Source organism: Hibiscus syriacus, unplaced genomic scaffold, assembly GCF_006381635.1.
Source record: "Hibiscus syriacus cultivar Baekdansim isolate YM2019G1 unplaced genomic scaffold, ASM638163v2 tig00112517_pilon, whole genome shotgun sequence".
Lineage (NCBI taxonomy): Eukaryota > Viridiplantae > Streptophyta > Magnoliopsida > Malvales > Malvaceae > Hibiscus > Hibiscus syriacus.
Window position 1 is genome coordinate 365,822 of NW_024063353.1, and position 22,954 is coordinate 388,775.

The 22,954-nt window shown below is 29.8% G+C and overlaps 1 protein-coding gene across 1 annotated transcript; it reads left to right on the forward strand.

Annotated features, from left to right (window-relative positions):
- Window positions 1-18,770: 18,770 nt before the first annotated feature.
- Window positions 18,771-19,586, forward strand: LOC120181180. The gene has a single exon (XM_039186365.1). The coding sequence runs from the start codon at window positions 19,038-19,040 to the stop codon at window positions 19,455-19,457; it is 420 nt and encodes a 139-aa protein (XP_039042296.1). The 5' UTR covers window positions 18,771-19,037; the 3' UTR covers window positions 19,458-19,586.
- The last annotated feature ends 3,368 nt before the right edge of the window (window positions 19,587-22,954 follow it).

A 22,954-nucleotide genomic window follows, 5' to 3' on the forward strand; every position in this document is an offset into this window, starting at 1 on the left:
AGATCCATGAAAGCAGCAGGTGCATTCGTTACTCCGAATGGTATTACAATGAATTCATAATGACCATATCTCGTTCTAAAAGCAGTCTTTGGAATGTCCTTCTCTTGAATCTTCAATTGGTGATAACCAGAACGTAAGTCAATCTTCGAGAATACCGAAGCTCTCCTTTTAACTGATCAAACAAATCATCAATGCGTGAGAGGGGATATTTATTTTTTATTGTCACCTTATTGAGTTGTCGATTGTCCATCCAGAGACGCATTGATCCATCTTTCTTCTTAACGAATAACACCGGAGCTCCCCAAGGCGATACACTTGGTCGAATAAATCCCTTCTCCAACAACTCTTGCAATTGATTCTTTAACTCTTGCAATTCTTTCGGAGCCATCCGATAAGGTGTCATTGTAATTGGAGCGGTTCTCGGTATTACTTCAATTTGAAATTCTACCTCTCTATCTGGAGGTAATCCTGGCAACTCAGCAGGGAAAACATCAGGGAATTCCCAAACTGTTGAAATCTCATCTAATACTTTCTCTATAGCTCTTGTATCTTTCATATTTGCAAGAAAACCTTGACATCCTTGTAGCAAACATTTCACTGATCACACTTATTTATGTTCCTTCTAGACTCTTCAGGGTTACTTTTTTCGATCTGCAGTTAACATCCCATAAAAACGGAACAACCAATCCATTCCCAGAATCACTTCAAACTCGTCCAAGGGTAATTCCATCAGATTAGCAGGGAATTCAATTCCATGAATCTTTATGGGACACCCCTTACAGACTTTGTTTACTCGAGCACTATGGCCTAAAGGATTAGTTACTATAATTTCATTACTCGTGGCTTCTAAAGGAATCCTCAATTTCTTTACTAATTTACTTGTAATGTAGGAATAATTAGAACCTGGATCAATCAGTACCAATACTAATTTATCATACAGCTGAAAAGTACCTGCTATAATATCAGGATCATCCCGATCTTCACTTGTCTTTAAATTGTATACCCGAGCAGTTGAGCGAACTTCATGTTATGCAGAGGATTCAGATTGGTTTCTTCCTCTGCCCCTTCCTCGTCCTCTCTGTGAGGTAGAGCCAACTCTCTCAGATGAAGCAGGCTCACCAACCAATAATGGGCAATCCCGAATAAAATGTCTGGCGTCTCCACATCGAAAACAAGCTCCAGAAGCTATCCGATATGACCCAAAATGATTATTCTCACAATGTTGACACTGTCTCGCTTGACTCTGAGTGGATCTCCCAACACTAGATCCCACTGATTGCGTCTGTCTAGGCCTCACTTGACTTGCTCCTTTAGCTGAGAATGCAACTGATTCGGATCAAGCTTGTGATCGAAATCCTGAGTCTCTTCCTCTTTTTTGGTGGTGCTGAGCTGGAAGAAACACCTGTCCTCTTTGATGTCTGAACTCTAAAGTCCCCGAATCTCTCATTCTAAGCTCTTTCAAGAGCTTTGGCACGATTAATCACCTCTTGGAATGAGGACAAATTCAATACTATCAGCATCTCTTTCAATCTAGGGAGTAAGCCCTCCATAAACCATTCACAAGCCTCTTTTTTAGTTGGTACCAGCTCAGATGCAAACCGACTAAGCTTGTTGAACTCATATTCATACTCATATACAGAGCGGTTCAACTGCTTCAAATTCATAAACTCTTGCTTCATTTGCCGAATGAACTGATCTCCAATGTACTTGTTTTTGAATTCTTCTAAAAATAAAGACCAAGTCAACTGGTCATTTGACATCCTTATGGTGACGTTCGTCTACCATATCCTCGCCTGACCCCTAAGTAACGAGACAACTCCATCTAATTTCTCCACTTCAGAGCAGTGGAGACCATCCAGCATGATTTTCAAATCATTTAACCAAAGATCCGCCGCAACCGAACCTTCCTCCGCTTCTCCCTTAAATTTGGGAGCTCCTAAACCTCTCAACTCTTTTGCTACATTTATTCTTTGAGTTGGTGGAGCAGGAGATTGAATACGTGTCAGAATAACGTCTAATGTTCTGAATAACGTATCCTTATCTTGTACATGCACTCCTTGAGATGCATGTTCTTCACCTTGCCTAGCCAGGGCAGGTGAATTACTGCTTTCAGCAGGCATATCTTCTCCCGCTTCACTTCGAGAGCTACTATGTCCGAACATCTAATAAGAATAAACATATCGCTCTATTAGCAAACCATCATAATCATACTATACCAGATCAGAAGTTCTCACTTTTTGTTGGCATGTATTCTATTTAAAGACTCTATAGACTCTGGTTTATGCCTAGAATCGGCTAAACCATAGCTCTGATACCATTAAATGTAACACCCCCAACCCGTACCCAACCCGAATACGAGTCTGAGATGTCACATTACCTTTTTAAAACATTACTCTTAACAAATAATAACAAAATACTTAAAATTATATTAAGAAAATATGATAATATACATATATTAATACAAGTTTACCAGCATACACAACTTAACCCTTTAGTTACATGCCAACACCCATTTACATAACAAAATGACCTACTGATTAGGTTGCTTCTGATCTGATAGTTGCAGGAGGTAATGCTGTCAGATGCTTAACCTGTATCTTCTACTTTCTCGGATCCTACGCGTGAAACACTCACACGCTAAGTCATCGACTTAGTGAGGTAATGTAATAATAATAGCAAGGAACTGTAATGAAAATGCCATAATGATATGAAATGAGATGAAATCGTATACTTAATCAATGTAGTTTATATCACCATGATCCTTACCCGTAAGCATATTACATTAGCATTCACGAATTTGTATTAATAAGTTTATTGGCCCATGATACCATACTGAGAACCTAAGGTACGTGAGTATTGTGAGGTTGTGCACTATGCTGTCACCACAGCTCGTATAAATTGCACCGAAGTGCAGCGTAGAGTTTTTGCACCGAAGTGCCGCGTAGAAATTTATCCCGAATGACCACATATAAATTCCTTAAGAATCATATACATATGCCAATGATCAATTATGTGTCTCAAAAGACCTCACAAATGTTCCAAAGAATATATATATATCCCGAAGGACCGCGTAGACCCTCTACCCTTGGCATGCCAACTATACCTAGTTCTATCTACAGAACATGGGCTTTTACAATTCACATAATTATATCGCATAGACATATCATTTCCATACATTTATCACATAAACATTTCATTTTCCATACCTTTATCACATAATTCATATAACTTTTCCTGCATATTCATGTCACATAATGCATATAATATGAATTAATGTCAAGTATCATAATATGGAATGTGATCATGTATCAAATATTGAATCTAGACTTATCACAAATCTAGAACTGAAAATAATACTATATTAATGCTATGCATATGCACTCACCTATATTTCCTTGCTTTTTCCTCGATCGATCTTACTTGTCGATTTTTCCAGAACTCGATTAGGCTCAATATCTACATAAACATAATTTTCAAGATGATTATCAGATGCCTAAGTCTTGAAATTAACTTCTAATAGCCTAAACAATTTTAAGGAATTGATTTTTATTTTTTTTTCTTTAGGGGGAATCGGTTCCCTACTGTGGGGGTATCGATTCCCCTCTGGCATTCTGGAATTTCACATTCGTTTGAGGGGGTATCGATTCCCCTTGATTGGGTACCGATTCCCCTAGCCCAGAAATCCTATTTTGAGCTCGAAAATCATCTCATTTCAGTTCAAACCTTCATATTTTAGTCCCTTTAATATTCCTAACTTTCATACACTTACTTAAACTAATTATTATCCATTCAATACCTCTAAAACTTTAAAAAAAAACTAATCCTCCATATAGAATTTAAGAATCTTACTCAAATTCCAACTTGTTCTAATTTTAATTCTATCACCTCATACTTCTTAATTAGCTTGATGACAAGTCAAATCCAACTTCTAATTCTTATTATGACCTTTAATCCAAGATTTCATTCAATGGCTCCCAACCTTTAATCTCCCTTAACTTACAATTCTTTGAGTTTCTAAGTCCTTGTTTCTCTCCATCATTTTTCCTAAATCTTCATTAACCAAACCCATGGCTTAACTCATAAGAATTAATCCAAAAGAAGACAACTCACCTTTGCTTACAAGCTTCACGGTTGGAGAAGAAGAAGAAGAAGAAGAAGAGAGAAATATTTGGAACCTTGTTTTCTCTCAAATGCTTTCCACGTGGTTTATAAAATAACCTTAAAGAATATTTAATTATTTCTCTTACTAAAAGACTCATTTGCCCTCTTAATTTCCCTTCTTTGCTTATCCATCCTACATGAAACATTCCTATTAAATCTTTCAACTATTCAATTTATCTACTTTGGTCAATAAATTTTAAAATTTTACAATTTGATCACTAACCCGGTATGGAGGACGTTACATTCATCACAACCTCTCTCTTAAGGGTTAGTTTCGTATTATTTTTGAAAAGTCGTTATCATAATCTCTCTCTTAAAAGTTAGTTTAGTATTATTTTTGAAAATTTACTTTTAAATATACTATAATTTTTTTAAAAGAATGACTACGGTTAAAAAGTGAATCTAAAAAGATAAAACATCTGTTATAGATATTATATTAAAAATTAAAATTATAGAATATAAATTATATTTACACTTATTAATAATTTATATATCAACCCAAATTATAATAAAATATATTTTATAATAACTCACTTTAATATTAATATAAACTATCAACTTTATTTACTTTTAGATGATTAAAATAAATATTATTTTTAGATAATTAAAATAAACTATTAAATAATAAATTATATTTTTAAGGATGTTATTATTAAGTTGTTAAAATAAAATATAAATACATAATTTAGTGAAGTTCATGCGATAGTAAGAGTAAAATTATAATTTTCTTTCAAACGCAAAGTTAAAATGAAAAAACTATAAATCATAACTTTTACGCTTGGTTTGAAACTACTATTCTATCATATTTTTATGTATATTTACTCGTTCGACAAATTTTACGATCAAACTTAACTTTTTAGCTAAAAATACCTTTAGAAAACACTACCAAACGGACCTTAATTTTTCATCAATAGGGTGATAATACGTATTATAATTTTATTAGATATATTAATTTGTTGAGATAATTAAAATAAACTATTAAATAATAAATTATATTTTTAAGGATGTTATTATTAAGTTGTTAAAATAAAATAAATTATTATTTATTTTTAGATAATTAAAATAAACTATTAAATAATAAATTATATTTTTAAGGATGTTATTATTAAGTTGTTAAAATAAAATATAAATACATAATTTAGTGAAGTTCATGCGTTAGTAAGAGTAAAATTATAATTTTCTTCCAAATGCAAAGTTAAAAATGAAAAAACTATAAATCATAACTTTTACGCTTGGTTTGAAACTACTATTTCTATCATATTTTTATATGTATATTTTACTCGTTCGACATAATTTACGATCAAACTTAACTTTTAGCTAAAAATACCTTTAGAAAACACTACCAAACGGACCTTAATTTTTCATCAATAGGGTGATAATACGTATTTAATTTTATTAGATATATTAATTTGTTGAGAAAAACGACGTATGAACATACGGGATCAATTATCGCTAGTCTCTCAAAGATCCAGCGATTGAAATGAAAAATTTTCTTAGCAGTAATGGTTTTAATAAAGTTTGTTTATTTTAGTGATTAGAATGAAATAATGCTAAAATTCAACGACCACAAATGCTTTACCCTAAATTCCAATTATTTTTGGTAGTGGCGTTGGACTTACGGCGTTGGCCGTAGCCATCGGGGGTGCAATTGATTGAGGTGTGTTAGGCCATATGCCTCTCTACTTTCACATTTATTTATTCATTCTTATCACAAAGTGCCTTTGAATTTCGTCGAGGCGTCCATCTATTTTACACGTTTTCTACGCAAAAATAAAAATGAAGGAGAAAGGGTATAGAATTAAAACAATTGATTTGATTCTTTTCCACTTTCAAGTCAAACTCCATATTTCTAATTCATACACTGTTGTGTGTGAACTTTGAATTATTAGGACAAACTTTTAAAAAACATGTAAAATAAGATTTAATATTTTTAAAATTTTAAGTTCGAGTCCTGTAACGTATTTAATTTTTTTGATTTAAGCCTATGTTGTACCTAAATTTAAATATATGAAATTAAATTAAATTACGACTTGGTGTATGAATATGTGAATCAGTCCAATTTTTTAATTTACCTAAAATAGGTTTTGCATAAAAAGAAGAAGTGTGCAGGGAGAGGAAGATCAGTAGAAATTGCGTTATGAAATTTATTGATTGGCTTAATATAAAAATAAGTGATTAAACTATACTCAAAATTAATTTTTGGTGTTTAAAGATTTTTCGTTAAAAATAGATGCAAAAAGTTTTTTAGTTATATTTTTAGGCACTTATCGTTTAAAAAAACCGTTAAGTAACACGTGTCACGTCTAGATTTTTTAAAAAATATTTTTTAAAATACGGATATGACATGTGTCATTTAACGATTTTTTTAATAGTTGGCACCTAAAATTATAACCGATAAAAATTTAGATATCTATTTTTAACGAAAAATTCTTTATACATTAAAATATTTTTCGAAATATTTTTAAATATTTATTTTTATATTATGCCTTCTTGATTCAAAGTTAAACAGTGAAAGGAACACAAATTGATGGGTCCAATTTCAAATCAATACCTTATCTTTGGTAGTTGCTTCTTTTTATTTCCCAAGTTAGATGTGATGTGTGTGATGCCCATTTCCTTGAAAGTTAAGCATATAATAATAATATAATAGTTATAATAATGTGCAAAATATTTGATGGTTGTATATTCACAAAAGCGGATCTCAGATTTTATGTTAAAAATAAATTTATAAAATATTAAAAATATATAAATATTTTTAATTAAAAATATAAAAAAAATTAAAATATATAAATTTAAAGATAATGAGAGTCTCGCTCGCATCCCGTTGATTCATCCTTCTGTATGCACCTTTTAATAGTCCAAGTCTTCCACTTGAACATGTCTTTTCCAAAAAAAAAGAAATTATTATGTGTATTTATCTTTTTTAAATGTTTTAAAATGTTAATTTTTTAGGATTAACGGTATAGATGGTCACTTTCGTTTTATTTAATTAAGATAATTACCATAAGTTAATTGTCGTTAACAACAACTAAATATTTTAGTATAATCACATATTTAGTCATTGTCATTTACGTATTCTTTTAATTTAGTCTTACTTTTAATAAATTAAAATACTTAACATAAATTCATAATATTTTTTATATATATTAACTTTAAAAATTATTGTTTATATTGACTTATTAAATTATTTATTAACTTAATTTTACAATAGTTTATTTATTTTAACTTAAAATATATATTTTATGTTAAAATATTTGAAGTTAAGATAAGAATAAAATATATTTAATAATTTAAAGTAATAACATAACATGTTTATTAAATTAAGCTAAAATATATATTTTGAAAAGTTAGAATAAAAAAATATTTTTAAAACTTTAGGTAAAAATAAAAAAATTAAATTAATAATAAAATATATTTAATAAGTTAATATAAAAAATTGTTAACTGTTAACATCATCATTCGATTAGAGTATTAAATTTATTTTAATTTATTAAAAGTATGATTAATTTGAGAGAATATGTAAATAATAATGACAAGATGTGTGATTATGCATACCATGTCATCTAATATGTTAACAACGGCAGTTAACATGTAGTGACCACATATCGATTAAATAAAAATAAACAGGATCATACCTTAATAAAATAAAAACGAAATTGATCATATATTATATTTTCTGAAATAAGTGAGAAAAAGTGAACAAAACACAAACATAAACGATCACTCTTGTTGTTAACCCATTTTTATAATAGTCTAGAGAGATTATTAGATAATATTTATATGAAATTTACTTATTTAATTGATAATATAGAAATATTTTATAAAAAAATATAAAATTCGCTAATAAAAATAATATTATTATTTTTTTTAATCTCCATAAGGACCAAAACTACTTGATGAGTGAAAACGAATCACTTGGACAAAATGAATTCTCTCTCCATTCAGATATGTTCCCCTGAATACTGGATTCGAATATTCCGTACCAAAGGAAAAGGGTTAACTTACTTCACAAGCAATATGGTAATTCCATTCTATGTTTTCTTTTTTATTTTCATTAAATTTTAATTTGATTAATATTTAAAAACGTAAAATATAAAACTATAAATTCGTATTTAATGTTCCAGTTTTTTATAAAATAAACATTTTCAAATAATAAATTTATTTATAAAATTTAATAAAAATGTTTATGTATTGAAAAATAAGAATAATTATTTTTAAAAACATATGTGTACTAGTAAGTTGCACGTCATTGAACCAATTCCATCCATTATAATATTATTTCCTCTTTTGCAGAAAGAATAAATCAAAGTTCTAGACGCGTATACAACACGTTTCTGTATTTGTGAGTATATATATATATAATATTATTTTTAAAATTTTAAAATTTTAAAATTTAGCAACACATTTTGAATTTAAACTATATAAAATATTAAATTTTTTAATTAAGTTTAAAGTGATTATAAAGTAAGTATATGTTTTAAATCATTAAGTCATTTGATAGTGAACACTCGATCACTCTACTAAGTCGTCGGTGCTCGAACCTGTTACTTCTAGGAGTAATAACGATTCTTTTATTCACTGAAGCAAGCTAGATCGTACATATAAAAGATCAATATGAATTAACATATAATACTAAGTCAGAGTATAATGATTACATCGAATATATAAATAACTTGTACATTTTCTATAATTGTCCATATTTTTGTCATGGGATGAATTTTAGAACAAATAAAATTAAGCTTTAAAACAAAACAAAAAATCATAATGAATATATTATGTAACACTCCAAATTATTAAAACTAGTTTTTTTTTAGGTTTAATAATAAAAAAAAATCTTATGAATTAAAATATTGATTGAGGGCTTTCAATAATAATAAAATTTCATATCAGTTTTAGTTAATGGTGTTCCTTCTGAATCATTTCGTTTAAAAGAAGCTTCGTCAGGGGTGTCCACTCTCACCTCTGTTATTGATACAAAACATTAATTTTAATTAATCGAGTGAGCATCGAACTTGAGAATTTTAAATTGATTGTCAACATTTAAATTATTCAAATCAAGTTTTTTATTTACAAAAAAGAAAGTATTTTTCTTTTTCTGATTACAAGAATAGTATTTTTTCCCTTTAAAAACACATGAATTCGCACCTTGTTAATAAAATAAATATAAATCCCAAGAAAAGTTGCACTCCAATAACAACTAACATAATATACATGAAAGATTTGTAAGAATTGGGTAAATGATGAAAAACTTAACTGTGTAAACCAATCACAAGACACGTCTCTGGTTTCAATATAGACATATGTTGTTAACATTTAACGATATTATTTACGTGACAGTAGGATGGCAACGGGCCTAGTATTGGTCCCCCGTCCCCGTCTCTATTTAAAAAATTCGTACTCGTCTCTGTTTAGAAAACCGTGGAGATTTAAACGGGGATCCCTATCGGGTAATCGTGGAAAACCGCTGGGAAACGGGTATCCCAGTTTAGCATGAACGGTTATTTAAACGGATATCAGGTCGGGTATATATATATTTAAATTAAATATATAAATATTATATATATATTTTAATTTAAATTAAATATATAAATATTATATATATATATATATATATATTAATTTAAATTAAATTTATTAATATTATATATATATATATAATAATTATTTTTAATATTTATCTGGCAGGGTATCGGCCGGGTAATCGGGACGGGGATTATCAAACCCGTCCCCGTCCCCGTTTAACATAAACGGTTTTTCCCCGTCCTCGTCCCCGTTTAGCATAAAAAATTTTCCTTCGTCCCCGTTTAATTCGATTTTCGGTTTTTCCCGTCGGGTTCGGATTTTTTTGCCATCCCTACGTGGCAGTTAACAAAATTGGTATAACTAGGGCACATGTCCTTATAAAGTTACATATTAGCAGTGTTGGTACTTTACTTTGTTTTATTCCATTTTGGTCACTACTTGTATATGATTTGTTTCGTTCAAAATCTTTTATTCCAGACATGTGTTAAATTTATAGATTAAATCTCATAGATTTTAGAATTAATCACTAATCCAATTCTCACACTTATTATCAAGATAATATATATCTTATAACTTGTTCACGTGATTATATTAAACCATTTAAATAATTCAATCATTATATTAATATAAATTTAAAAATAGTTGTCATTTCGATATCAAAGCCATCGTTGGGTGGTGACTTATACCCTTCAAAAATAAAGGTTTAGATTTATTCTGCAAGGCATACTTTTAAAACAGCACTCAAAAATGGGGAATTAATTTATAGAGACGTGTCTCGTGATTGGTTTACACAGTTAAGGTTTTCATCATTAACCCAATTCTTATGAATCTTTCATTTATATCATTAACTCAAACTTTTAACGAAAATATTATTAAAATATAAAAAATTTTAATTTTTAAATACTTTTCTGTCGTCAGATCAAAACGGGAATAATCAAAACTTTGAATAATTATTAGACAACTTTATCTTTTTTAATATGTAACTTAATCTTGGGGTTAATGACTATGAATTATTTTGTTTGAAACATACTCGATATAAAAGTAATTTTTCTTTGTTTGGTTTCCCTTTAGATTCAAGGTTTCGGCTTGGTCAATCTAGATCGATTCGGGTCGTACACTTGGTTTTGATGGGTGAGCCTCCTAACGACGATTTTCTGTATACGCAAGGACTCGAACCTAAGACCTTATTTAAGTGATATCAAATTATTTATCACTTGAATCAACCGATGTTGAGCATATAAAAGAAATTTAATTGTTCCAAGCTTAGACATCTGTTGAGTTTAAATAAAATAAAACGACCAACGCATCAATTGAATTTAATAATTTTGAAAACGACATCATTGTATGATTAAATAATACAAATATACAATATATATCGTAAATTTATGACGATTAAAAAAGATTAAATAGGAATATGATATGAACTCATGAGTTATGATGAAAATCAATCGTGGGTATTTTTTTAATATTTTATTTGGAGATTTTGGGATTTAATATCAGATTTTTTTTTATAAAAGTTGGTTATTTTTATTAAAATATAAAATATCCATAATTACAATAAAAATTTACTAACATAACTGTAAACGTAAACGTAAACTAAATTATAATTATGTATTTTTCTATAACCACTAACACAAAAAACTAGCTACTTAAATCACACAATGACCATAAAAAAGTTAAAAAACCTAGCCAATGCTTGAATAAAATAAAAATACGAACAAATCTGACACCATCGATAAACGAATCACAAAAGTGGATGAAACTATTAAAAGACCATCGACAAATCACAAATCAAAGTCAAGCGACGTGAGCAAACTATTCACGAGCGCACAACGCGTATCCAAATCAATCTGATGGTCCAAAGCAGGGAATATCAACAAGATAACAAATAAGTGTCATATTTATCAGTCGTGGCGATGTCAAATATGTAAAAAAAGATAAACGAAAAAAATGGTAAAAAACCGTAAGCTACCAAAAGACATAGAAAAACATACCACAAAGACAGAAATAAACGTGTCATAAAGGCATATAATATATTATAAAGATATAATTATTCTTATTAAAAAATTAAAAAAAAACAAAAAAAAAAGATAATCGACGGACGACAATCAGTATCAAAATTAGAAAAAAAAAGGAGAAGGAGAAAGAAATCGACTATAATTTTTTTACAATCCCTATAATAGTATTTTTCAGATTTTTTTGTTATATTGGTGAATAATCTATCACATTCATTTCAGGTGGGGCATCTTAGATTTAGTTTTAAATATTTGTTATTACAATTATTTATTCTTCCTTTTAAAATAATATTAATACTTTAAATTATTAATTCTGACTTTTCTTTTGGGGTGTCACCATTGATGATAATTTTTTTTGAGATGAAAATAAATATCCAAAATAATAAAAAGTACGTGTAAATATAAAAAAATCATTAAACATAAAATTTATTTTGGTTGGTTAAGGTGTAAATATAAATTAATTGAGAATATTGATTTGGTGTTTTAATTATTATATATTTGTATGTTTAGACTGTTTCTCGAATACGTTTTAATCTATGATGCTAACATCGAACCAAGTGAAAACGAAACGATTTCCGTGACTTGGAAACCATGTAATACGTAGGCTTTAGGAAATTATCAGCCTTAAAAAAAGGCTTAATATATAAATAGCCCCTGAAGTACGTTATATCTTAGCTTCAAGTACTTCAAAATATTTCGTATTAAGGGTTTTCCCTTAATATTTTCATCATTTTCACTCTCTACTCATATTCATTAACTAATAATGTGATAGACGAATTTATTGAATGACTTCAATTGTAAAAAAAATCTTTTAGAGGATTTAAATTCGACCAGATATATTCATTTTCCCTTAATATCTTAGCTATGCTGCTCTCTTTTGGATGAATAAACTTTACTTATCCAACAAAAAAATTTATTGATTGGACAATCACGCTGTTGAAGATAATTTTAATAATAATTTTATGCACAAAACGCTGACTGTATTTCATTAATAAAAATAGATGAATCAAAATTATAACGTATTTAAAGAGAGAATTAAAGACAATGGTCTTAAAAATCCATACATAAAATAAAAAAAATTAAACCCAAAGATACAAGTGAATAAAACATATTAAACATCAAAATAATACAGTAACATTCGTAAAACTCATTGTATACGTCCAACGAGACGCTTTATGATGTGATAAAGGAGTTATGAGTGAAACAAACAATCTGACATGCTGTTTTGCTATACAATTATGATTATATCGGCAAACGACCATTTACAAAAGAGGGGATATGATAATACGTGCTCACCGACAAACCAATTAGAAAACAAATGTCGTGAGGATATTTGTAGAAGCACCAACACGACCGCAGAAGTATGTGAAAAACTTACCGAAAATCATAAGGAATGTGTCAAAATAACAGAGAAAAAGTGTGTCATAAGTGTATCACAAAGACAACTATTCTTATTTAAAAGTGAAAACAGTCAGAAAAAATAAAGACATAATATACAGAAAATAAGAAAAATAATAATCACCGACGGTCGACAACCAATATTAAAATTAATACCGCTGTCAGCTAAATAAAAAACAAAAGAAGAAAAAAGGACGACACAAAAATATTGTTACACTTACTTTATTATTTATCTTCATAATATTGAGCTTTTGAATATTGAACTTTTAAAAGTTACATAACATTTCATTCAATAAACCTTTAATTGTACAAAATAAATATCACATATTTAATTACCATCAAATGGATAACTTAACATGTTAAATTAATAATAATAAAAATCTCATTCAACCCATCAATTATAAATTGAATTTCATTTTAATATTTTTTAACATTTTGAAATAATAATTTTAAAAAATCAATTATATATATATATATATGATTTAATGATTTACTTTTAAAATTATAACAATACATATCGATGTGTAACGTGTTCGGAAGACTCATCCAAATAATATAAGTTCTCCCTTTTATCAATAAAATATTAAATAAATCAATACTAATCATAAAAGAGAATTCATTAACCCTTATCATCTCCACCGTTCATCGTTTTCATCAAAATATCAACCTTGGATTCCTCATTAACTACATCCAACAGTAACTTCTTGTTGGATCCAATGTATGTACGACGGGCTTCTCGTGATTTCCGAAGCACATTACATTCTTATCCGGATGTGAAAGATCTTGTCCGTACGGTTCCCATCAATTGCAGATTCCAAGGTGGGGTGTACAGTATACCCCCACATAAAGAATGGCTGTCCACCGTCAGATTATAATCATCCACTCTTACCATGTAATTTCTTCTTCTTCTTTTTTAAGAATAGGAAGAAGAAAAAAAAGAAAACCCTCCGAACCTGCAAAAACGTGGGCCCACTTTTCGAAACAGTATCAATCTTTTCTCGATACGCATACGGGCTACGACCATACTCCTTTTTTTTTTTTTAAGATGATATAACGAGGAAGATTCAGAAAGTGACACGTGGGGAAACGTGCAAGGAAGGGCAAGTTGGGAAAGAGACGAAGTTTGATTTTCGAGGAGCGGCGTCAGAAGGAACCAATTAACGGCCGGGACACGGCGGCCTACTTGACCGTGAAACAAGCGGCGAAAGCTGACGTTTGTTTGAGGGATATAATCTTTATTTGTTCTCGCATAGCTGCTTCTGGAAACGTGTCGCTGACCCTCGCCGAAAATGAAAGCCGGCTAAAACTGGCTTAGAGAGTGGACCGTATAGAGGAAGTGGGCTCCACAAAATTAAATGCTTTAAAAACATTTCTTTCTCGACGGGTGAGAATTGCGAAAAGGTCCACCGAAATTATCTAATGTCGCCGAGGGCTGGGCTCTATGCCCTAACGTTTTGTTTGGTATTTATCAATTTTATAAAACTATTTAAATCTTGGGTAAAATACATAATAGTTTCTTCAAGTAGGGGGTGCTTAATGACTTGAGTATCTCGTGAGCGGTCAAAATTCGGTAAATGCTTAACTCGAGTTAGTTTGACTCGAATTCAAATTTGACTCGAAACCTTAAAGAGCTGAGTCAAATAAAGTCTAACTCGACTCGATAAGTTCGCGAGCAGCTCGTTAATTTTTTAAAATATATTTTTTGTAATTACTTCAAAATTATTTCATTCAAAAAATAATTCTAAATAATAATTATTAATTATTAATAATAATAATAAATAACAAGTTAACTAATCTATTATTTTAATAAATAAAAAAATTATTAATTAACAATATTATTTTAATATAAAAAACCCTAATATCCTCATATAGTATTAGTAAATTTTATTTTAGTTAAAAAATAAGGAAAATTGTTTAGTGAACTTAACGAGCAACGAGTAAAGCTTAACGAGCAACGAGTCGAGTTGAACAACAAATTTTTTTAATGAGCATGAGTCAAGCATAATTTTAACGAGCTTAACGAGCAATGAGTTTAGCACCCTTATTTCAAGGTAAGATATTATTTTATTAATTGTTCGATTAAAATTATTAAATAGTCTTCTAATTGTATAGAGAAGTTTTGTTGAGTACCTCGACTATTATAAGTAAATAAATAATGACTTGATTATTCATGTTCTAAACTCGTTGTTTTTTTATAAAAAAAATAGATTGTCGTCTAAATTTGACGCTAACCTATTAATTGATATATGATAAAATATGATATTAAAATTGTTTGAGTTGTATTTTATGGATCGATTCTCCAATTATATTATGTCGTTAGTCAATGCTTGAAAGTAATGACGGTATCAACATCATTAAAATATAATTTATCATATCTCAATTAGTATTCTAAGGTTCAGCTCAGTGATCGTCAATATTTTGGCGGAAAATGATGAGTTTAAAACATATGAATATTTAAATGACTATTTTGTAACTTTTAATAGTCAAGTGACTCAATAAAACAACATCATCGAATCGCAAGACCATTCTTATATTTTACCTTAAATATTAGCAAGTAATTCAATAAAACAACATCATCGAATCGCAAGACCATTCTTATATTTACCCTTTATGCATTTAAAAATAATTTTTTAAAAAACATTTAATTTATTGTTTTCTAAACAAGGGAAAAACTTTTAAAATAAAATAAAAACTGAACAATAAAATGTCTTTAATATTAACCAATTGTTTGTTTGTTTGTCATGATTATGGACAAGTGCCTACTGTGCCCTGCGCACCGAGATTGTTGGTGTAGTTGACATGTGTGTGTTTATGAGTGCATTAATTGAAATGGACTATTAGTTTCACCAATCTTTCATTGATTTTTTTACTTAACTTGAATCGATTATAAAGTGATCTGTTTTAAATATTTTTAATATTTGATAATAAACGCTCAATTATAATGTTACAGTAACTGGTGTTCGAACTCATACTTCTAGAAATAATAAAAATTTATTTAATCACTGAAGTAAGATGATTTATGCATTTTTTTGTTGGATATCAATTTCATTACCCAAGAAAACATAATTCTGCTACAAAATACCAGCTCATAACAACACATCAACAACTAATAGCAAAGCAATACCAAAGGAGAACAGAAGCAAAAAACAAAGGCTAAACCGAAGACTAACAAGCAGAGAAAACACATCACTTAAGAAATACCCTAGCTAACACAAAGGGCATTGTTCCTAGAGTCGCTTATATTAATTGGCCTCCATCGAGTCGAATCTGGATATCAGTTTTAATGCTCAGCAGGAGATCACAAATCGGCCTCAGCAATCCACCATACAGCCTGTTATTCCTTTCTCTCCATATGACATACACATAGCTTGTCAGCGCAAGCTTAAACACTCTCGTGATGAGAGACTTTCCTTTAAAGCAGTGAGTAGCCCATGAAAGCTCGCCTTCCCAGTAGCCAACTCTCGGTTAACCCCACAGAGCAAAATAATGTCCTTCCACAGGCTTTTAGCATAATCACATTCAAAGAAAATGTGATTTCTAGTCTCAGGCACCAAATCACATAAGAGACATCTAACATTCTCTATTACTAGACCCATTCACATCAGTCTAACCCGGGTGGGGAGCCTATCCAAAATGGCCATCCACAGGATTATACTGTGCTTAGGGATGCACCCGGGAACCAAACCAGATGATGCCAAACAACCTTTGGAGCCACGATGCGCAAGTCCTCCCATAAACTACTATTATAGATGTGCATCTTTCATTGATTGTTTGTTTCATGAAACGTGAAAGAGTTTGTTGTGGTTTCAATATTGTTTTCTTGTAGAATAGATGTGTTAATCTCCTCATAAACTACTATTATAGTACTTAATATTTGTTTTATTCTAAATTGGCACTTTTAGTACATAGAGATAATACCATTCTAGTCGTACGTCTATAATTGGCACTTTTAGTACAAGAGATAATACCATTCTAGTCGTACGTCTATATTTATGATTTATTATTATAGGATTTATACATTTTAATTATCTCTATTGTTATTATTTTCATGACTATAATATTATTAAATGATAAATTAAGTTAGTGTTAAAAATCAATTTAATATCAATTAAATTATAAAACTATCAAAATATCCTATTTTAAATTGTAGTTTATCAATACTTACTATTGTGAATCGAACAAAATGAATTTAGAGAGTTACCCTTATAATAAATCTTTGCAGTATTCGATTCATATTATCAATTAATATTTTTTTAAATTGATTTAATCAATTAATATTTAATTACATCAAGTCTCAACCCACCTTAAAAATTGAAGAGGAATTAAACACGATAGCCTATAATATTTTAGTGAACAATTTTGAATAATTTTTTTTACATTATATGATTTTATTTAAATTTAAATATACATATGATATTTTAACTACACGCATTTCTTTAAATTAGTACCTAAATAATTTTTGCTCACAAGTTAATACTTGAATTATGTAGATTCTTTCAGATTGGTATCTAAATTTTTTTTGCTTCCAAATTAACACATGAACTAGATTTATTCTCTCTAACCCGTACCTAATTTTGTTTAAATTAATACTTAAACTTTAATCTCACTTATTATTTTGATAATTTTTTATAATATTACTTTTAACAAAGTGGCCCCATAATAATATTTTTTTACTACCAATGAAACAATCAATTTTTTTGTACCATTTGCTACACTTCCAAGATAACGAATATACTATATATTCTAAACAGCTACGATATCTATTTTAGTTTCATTTTTTTGCTAGAATTATCATTTTTATGCTAACCTGCAAACCCTAAAATGTATATACACAGTATTTTTATAATATTCGGCAAGACGTCAATATTAGGAGGTTAAGACAATCTTTTTCCTTGTAAAAAGCGATGAGAAATCTCTAAGTATACAATATATCGAAATTATCATAAACACAAAATCGATATTATTTTTCATGTGATGTATATTTGGTTGGATCGAGGTGTATCCAATTCATTATTAGTTGTATACTCGTATTAAAAGTTGGTAATCTATATGTTTAATACCCAAACTATCACTTTTGTTATGTTTTTATCACTTAATTACTTTTTAAAAAGTATTCGAACGTTTTATTTTGATCGTCTACTATATTAACTTTTTAACGATGTGCGATAGAAATGAAACTCAACCGTAAAAATATGTATGATTTTGAAAAATATATATTAGATGACCAAGATGAAACAAAATCATACATCCAAGTTGACAAAAATACCCTCATCCACCCTCTTCACCACTTTCCCACCAAACCACAAAATCCACAACCGAGCCACGCCAACCAAACGCAAGCTAACATATCTAAAGGAAAGAAAAAAAAAATAAGTTGGGCCGTGATTGACTAGGATTGTGGGTCCCATCTGACCGGATCTCAAACACGGACTTCAATCCCTTTTATAAAACTCCAAATTGGAAACTAGTCCGGGACACCCATTTTTTTTAATTATATTTTTAATTAGTAAACACCGTAATAAATTTGGGAAAAGAAATAGCCCAGTGATGAGCTAAGATTTTTCTTCCCCACGCGCCTGCGTCTCCATCGTTCCTCTCTCTCTCTCTCTCTCTCTCTCTCTCTCTCTCTGCTTTCTCGCTCTATCCGGTCTCATTATATAAACTCGTGTCCCCCCGACCCTCTCTCTCCACGACAAACTCGATCATTTGCGTTTGTTTATTTTCAAAAGCCCTCAATAATCGTCAACCCTAAAGGCCATTGCCGGTCGTGTTGTTTTGTTTTATCGTTTTCATGGACGAGTTAAACGGTAAGAAGCGAGGTAGAGAGGAGTCCAACGAGTCGGACCTGGACTCGACCGAGGTGAAGAGACTCAGAGATGATTGTTGGATCTTCTTGACGAGTCGGATTCTTTGCCTGTTAATCATGATCTCGCTTCGGTAATGAGTTTCGAAGAGGAGATATCCGTCGCGCCTTCTACTTCGACGGAGTCGGTGCAGGTTGTTGATCTTACTTCAGATTCCGGCGAGTCGAAGCCGGATCTCGGTTACCTTCTCGAAGCTTCCGACGACGAACTAGGTCTGCCTCCCCCAACGGCTTCCACTACGGGCGACGAGGGAAGTACCGAAGCGGCTGATTTGGATCGAGTCGATTCACACTCGTCCGGATTCGGTGATTTGTGGGGTTCGAGGAGCAGAACCCGAACTACGATTCCTTCGAGTGTGGATTTGTTGATGATTTCAATGTGGACCACTTCGCTTATGATGGATTGTTCGAGTATTCCGATGTATTTGCGACTCCGATATGTCCGGTCAGTTATGGCGGCCGGAAACTCTGTCGTCGGAGTAATAGTACGATCATAATTTCTGAAAAAGGAAAAAATCAAAGGAAGTTAAATACAAGGCATATCCCATCTGTAAATTGTTTTTGCCCTCTCTGGGGGTTTCTTTAGAATTTTTTATTAAATATGTTACAACATACAATTTGGCTCAGACATGTGAAATGATAAAATCTTCAGGCGTCTTAACAAAACTTATTCTTAATTATGAGCGTTAGATTTTTAAATAAAAATATTTTTTAATTATTGATATTGTGAATAATTTATATTTGATTTTCTTAATCATGGTTGTCCCTTATTCCTATATGTAATGGGGGTAAGAGGGAGGTAAGATAGTAGGCTGCCCCCAACACCAGGTTGAGAGCAACTTCCGTAGAAGACCTCCGAATTATGAAATGCCTCGATCTCACGACCTCAAGGTTAAGAACCTTGTGCTCTACCAACTGAGCTGGATAGTCATCTAAATTAATTAAAAAATCAATAGTTAAAGAATATCATAGCAAACGTGTTATGTCCGTGTGGGGCTTAAGGTATGGTGGGGTATTCCTTTATTTTAAAAAATAATAATGTAAGTGCATTTTTATTATTTAGAAAAAGTTAAATTTAGAATAATATAGGAAAAAACTAGTATTTAAAAAAAAATAGTATAAATTAATTGGTTAATATATTAAATACTAGTTATTACTTTTAAAAAAATAATTTTTAAAAAATAATTTGTAATAAATATAAGATAGTATTTATTCAAATATATTTTTTAATATTTTTCATGTTCGAATTCAATATCTTAATAAATATAATAATTTATTTATAAACATGCTGTCTCCAAATGTTTTTTTTTAAAAAACCATATTTAGAGGATGCATTCTAGAACCTTCTAGAGTTTTTATCAACAGAGATTTAGTAGTTTATAGATATAATCTTCTTTGAAGGTACAAAAAATTTAAATAAAATAAATGTTTAAATCGATTAATTAATAAATAACATAATTTTCTTCACGATTTTTTATGATTATCAGTTCAATTGTTTCTTTCATAATTTTCCCTACTTGTAAAAAATACAATAAATAAATGATTCTAAAAGCTATTTTCTATTATTTAATTTAAAATTTTAATATTATTATCAAAAAGTATTTTTAAGAAGACAAATTATTATTTTATATAATATTAGAAACGATCGATCATATTTAGTCTAAAATTACCGACGACAATTATATCTTTTAAAAGTGTAGTTTTCATTTTTTTATTCATCTAAGGATAATTATATATAATATCTGTTCAAAACACTTTTAATCCATTTGACAATAAATACTCGAACACTCTATATACGATGTGCTCGAACTAGATACTTCTAAATATAACGATCATCCTTTAACAACTGAAGTAGTTTAGTTGACATTTACAATATAATATTGGCCTAACCCTATCCCACGGTGTTATATTTGATCCCAATGATTAGAGTCTTGAATCAAAGATGGATTACCCTAAAAATGTATTTTTTTTAATTTCTCATTAAGCCCAATATCTTGAAAATGTTTAATTGAGTCACTACAATTTTTTGGAAATTGTCATAATTCGACCTCTTTTTTTTTTGGAAATTACCTTCTAGCATTTTTAAAATTTGAAAATCTTAATTAAACTTCCATTTGATTAAAAATTCAATCAGTTCCTAATTTTTTTCACCAAGATTCATCATTGAGTTGACTCGGACTGTGAGATGGAATTACGTGCTTATACGTTTGTGGGAAAGGAAAAGAAAAAAGGAACTCTAAAAGAAGAGAGCCCTAAGCAATGAGTTTTTTAGGGTAAATATGAACGAGTTCGCTCTACATTGTTTTTAGGGTGCCTAGTTTTACGTGGGCTAAAATAGATTGGCCCGTGACTCATTTTGAGTTTTAGGTATATAGAGTCCAAATTTAGTTATCCAACAAGAATATTTTCTATAGTCCATTTGATCATCTCTTCATATTATACATAAAATATATATCCAAATTTCAAAGTTGTTAACATTAAGTCAGCTTAATGGTTAAATGAGTATTTTTCTTTATAAAGATATTAGGATCGAGTAACTGCGTAGGGTGTATACGTGTTATCAGTGATTCAAAAAATTATAAATAGATACTGAAATTGAGCACATGCATAGGGTGTGTGTATTGCTCTTCGCAGAGATATTGAAATCGAACATGACTTAAATTTTAAGATAAACTACATGTTTAGTCGCCATGTTTAACATTATATTTTTAAACTTTGTTCAATTAGATCATTTGGTTGTTGATTTGTTAAAAATACTTTTTGGGGGTTAATTTATGCAATACTCGAAAAATCTCTCTTAAATTCAAATTTTCAAATTCATTTTGAATTGTCAACATCAAATATACTCTTTCAAATCTAAACGATAAGAATATCGACAAATATAAGAAAATCAATATATTTTAATTCACGATGATCATACGGTGAAAATTGTCGATCATATCAAGATAAAAATTACGCTGAGTTTTATCGATTTAAAAAAAAACTATAATTTTATGTTAATTTTAAAAAATAAAAGGATTTAAAACGTAGCGTATTGATATTGACATTAAAGATTAACGTTTGATTGATCTATACGAAGATAATTCAATAGTTTAGTAATAAAATTTAATTATTTTTATAATTTAATAACTTGAATAAGAATAAGTTAATATTTATTTTTATACAACGATCGATATCCGATTTATTAATCAGTTAATCTAGAATTGAATAACACAAATACATGAATGATCATTCTTACTCAGTTTACTTCATTCGTAAACATTAGAATTTGAACGCCTGATATTTTGATCCTATGTTATGCCGTGCGACACTCGAATGATACTCGTCTCATACAAGTCAACCTTGCCTTTAATGATATTTGACTCATCTTAACCCGTCATAAAATCGTACCACACTCAACAAGAGTCATTCCCTCATTCATTAGTCAATCCCATCTTAACCTGCCCACATAGACAAGCGTCGTATTAGTCCACAAATCACAATATAATCTCAAACCCACAGTACTATTGAAAGAGAGATACCGCAAGACATAACAAATGTTAGCTTACAATCTCGCTCCTCATCCAAGAGCGTGATATGAGATCCACAAATCTTAAACTATCATTAAGTATAGTCATAGAAAAACATTATATCATCCACTTGATCCCAATGTCCGAAAGTCTAGATTCTACATAAACCTGGAACAAAATCGTTTACCCATAAATAACGATTGTTGTAGCACGGCAGTTCCCTCACGTCGGTACCAAATATTTACATGGTTCGTGACTTTGCTTTGGGCTAACACCAAAGACCAAACTACTCCTTCCAAGTACCAACTCCTTGGAAATTTCTTTCTAAATTTGCAGAGGCGTGGATCCATTAGTCATGCCACACCTTGCACGTGCGACATACGCACACATAAACAGTGTGTTATCTATCAGCTGATGGTGCATGTATTTAATATATTATTATCGTATTTAAGTTATTAGAATTTTTAACATTTTGAAATAAATAT

Excerpts from the sequence above, each read along its gene's own strand:
- LOC120181180 (XM_039186365.1), top strand. The coding sequence starts at position 19,038 with ATGAGTTTCGAAGAGGAGATATCCGTCGCGCCTTCTACTTCGACGGAG.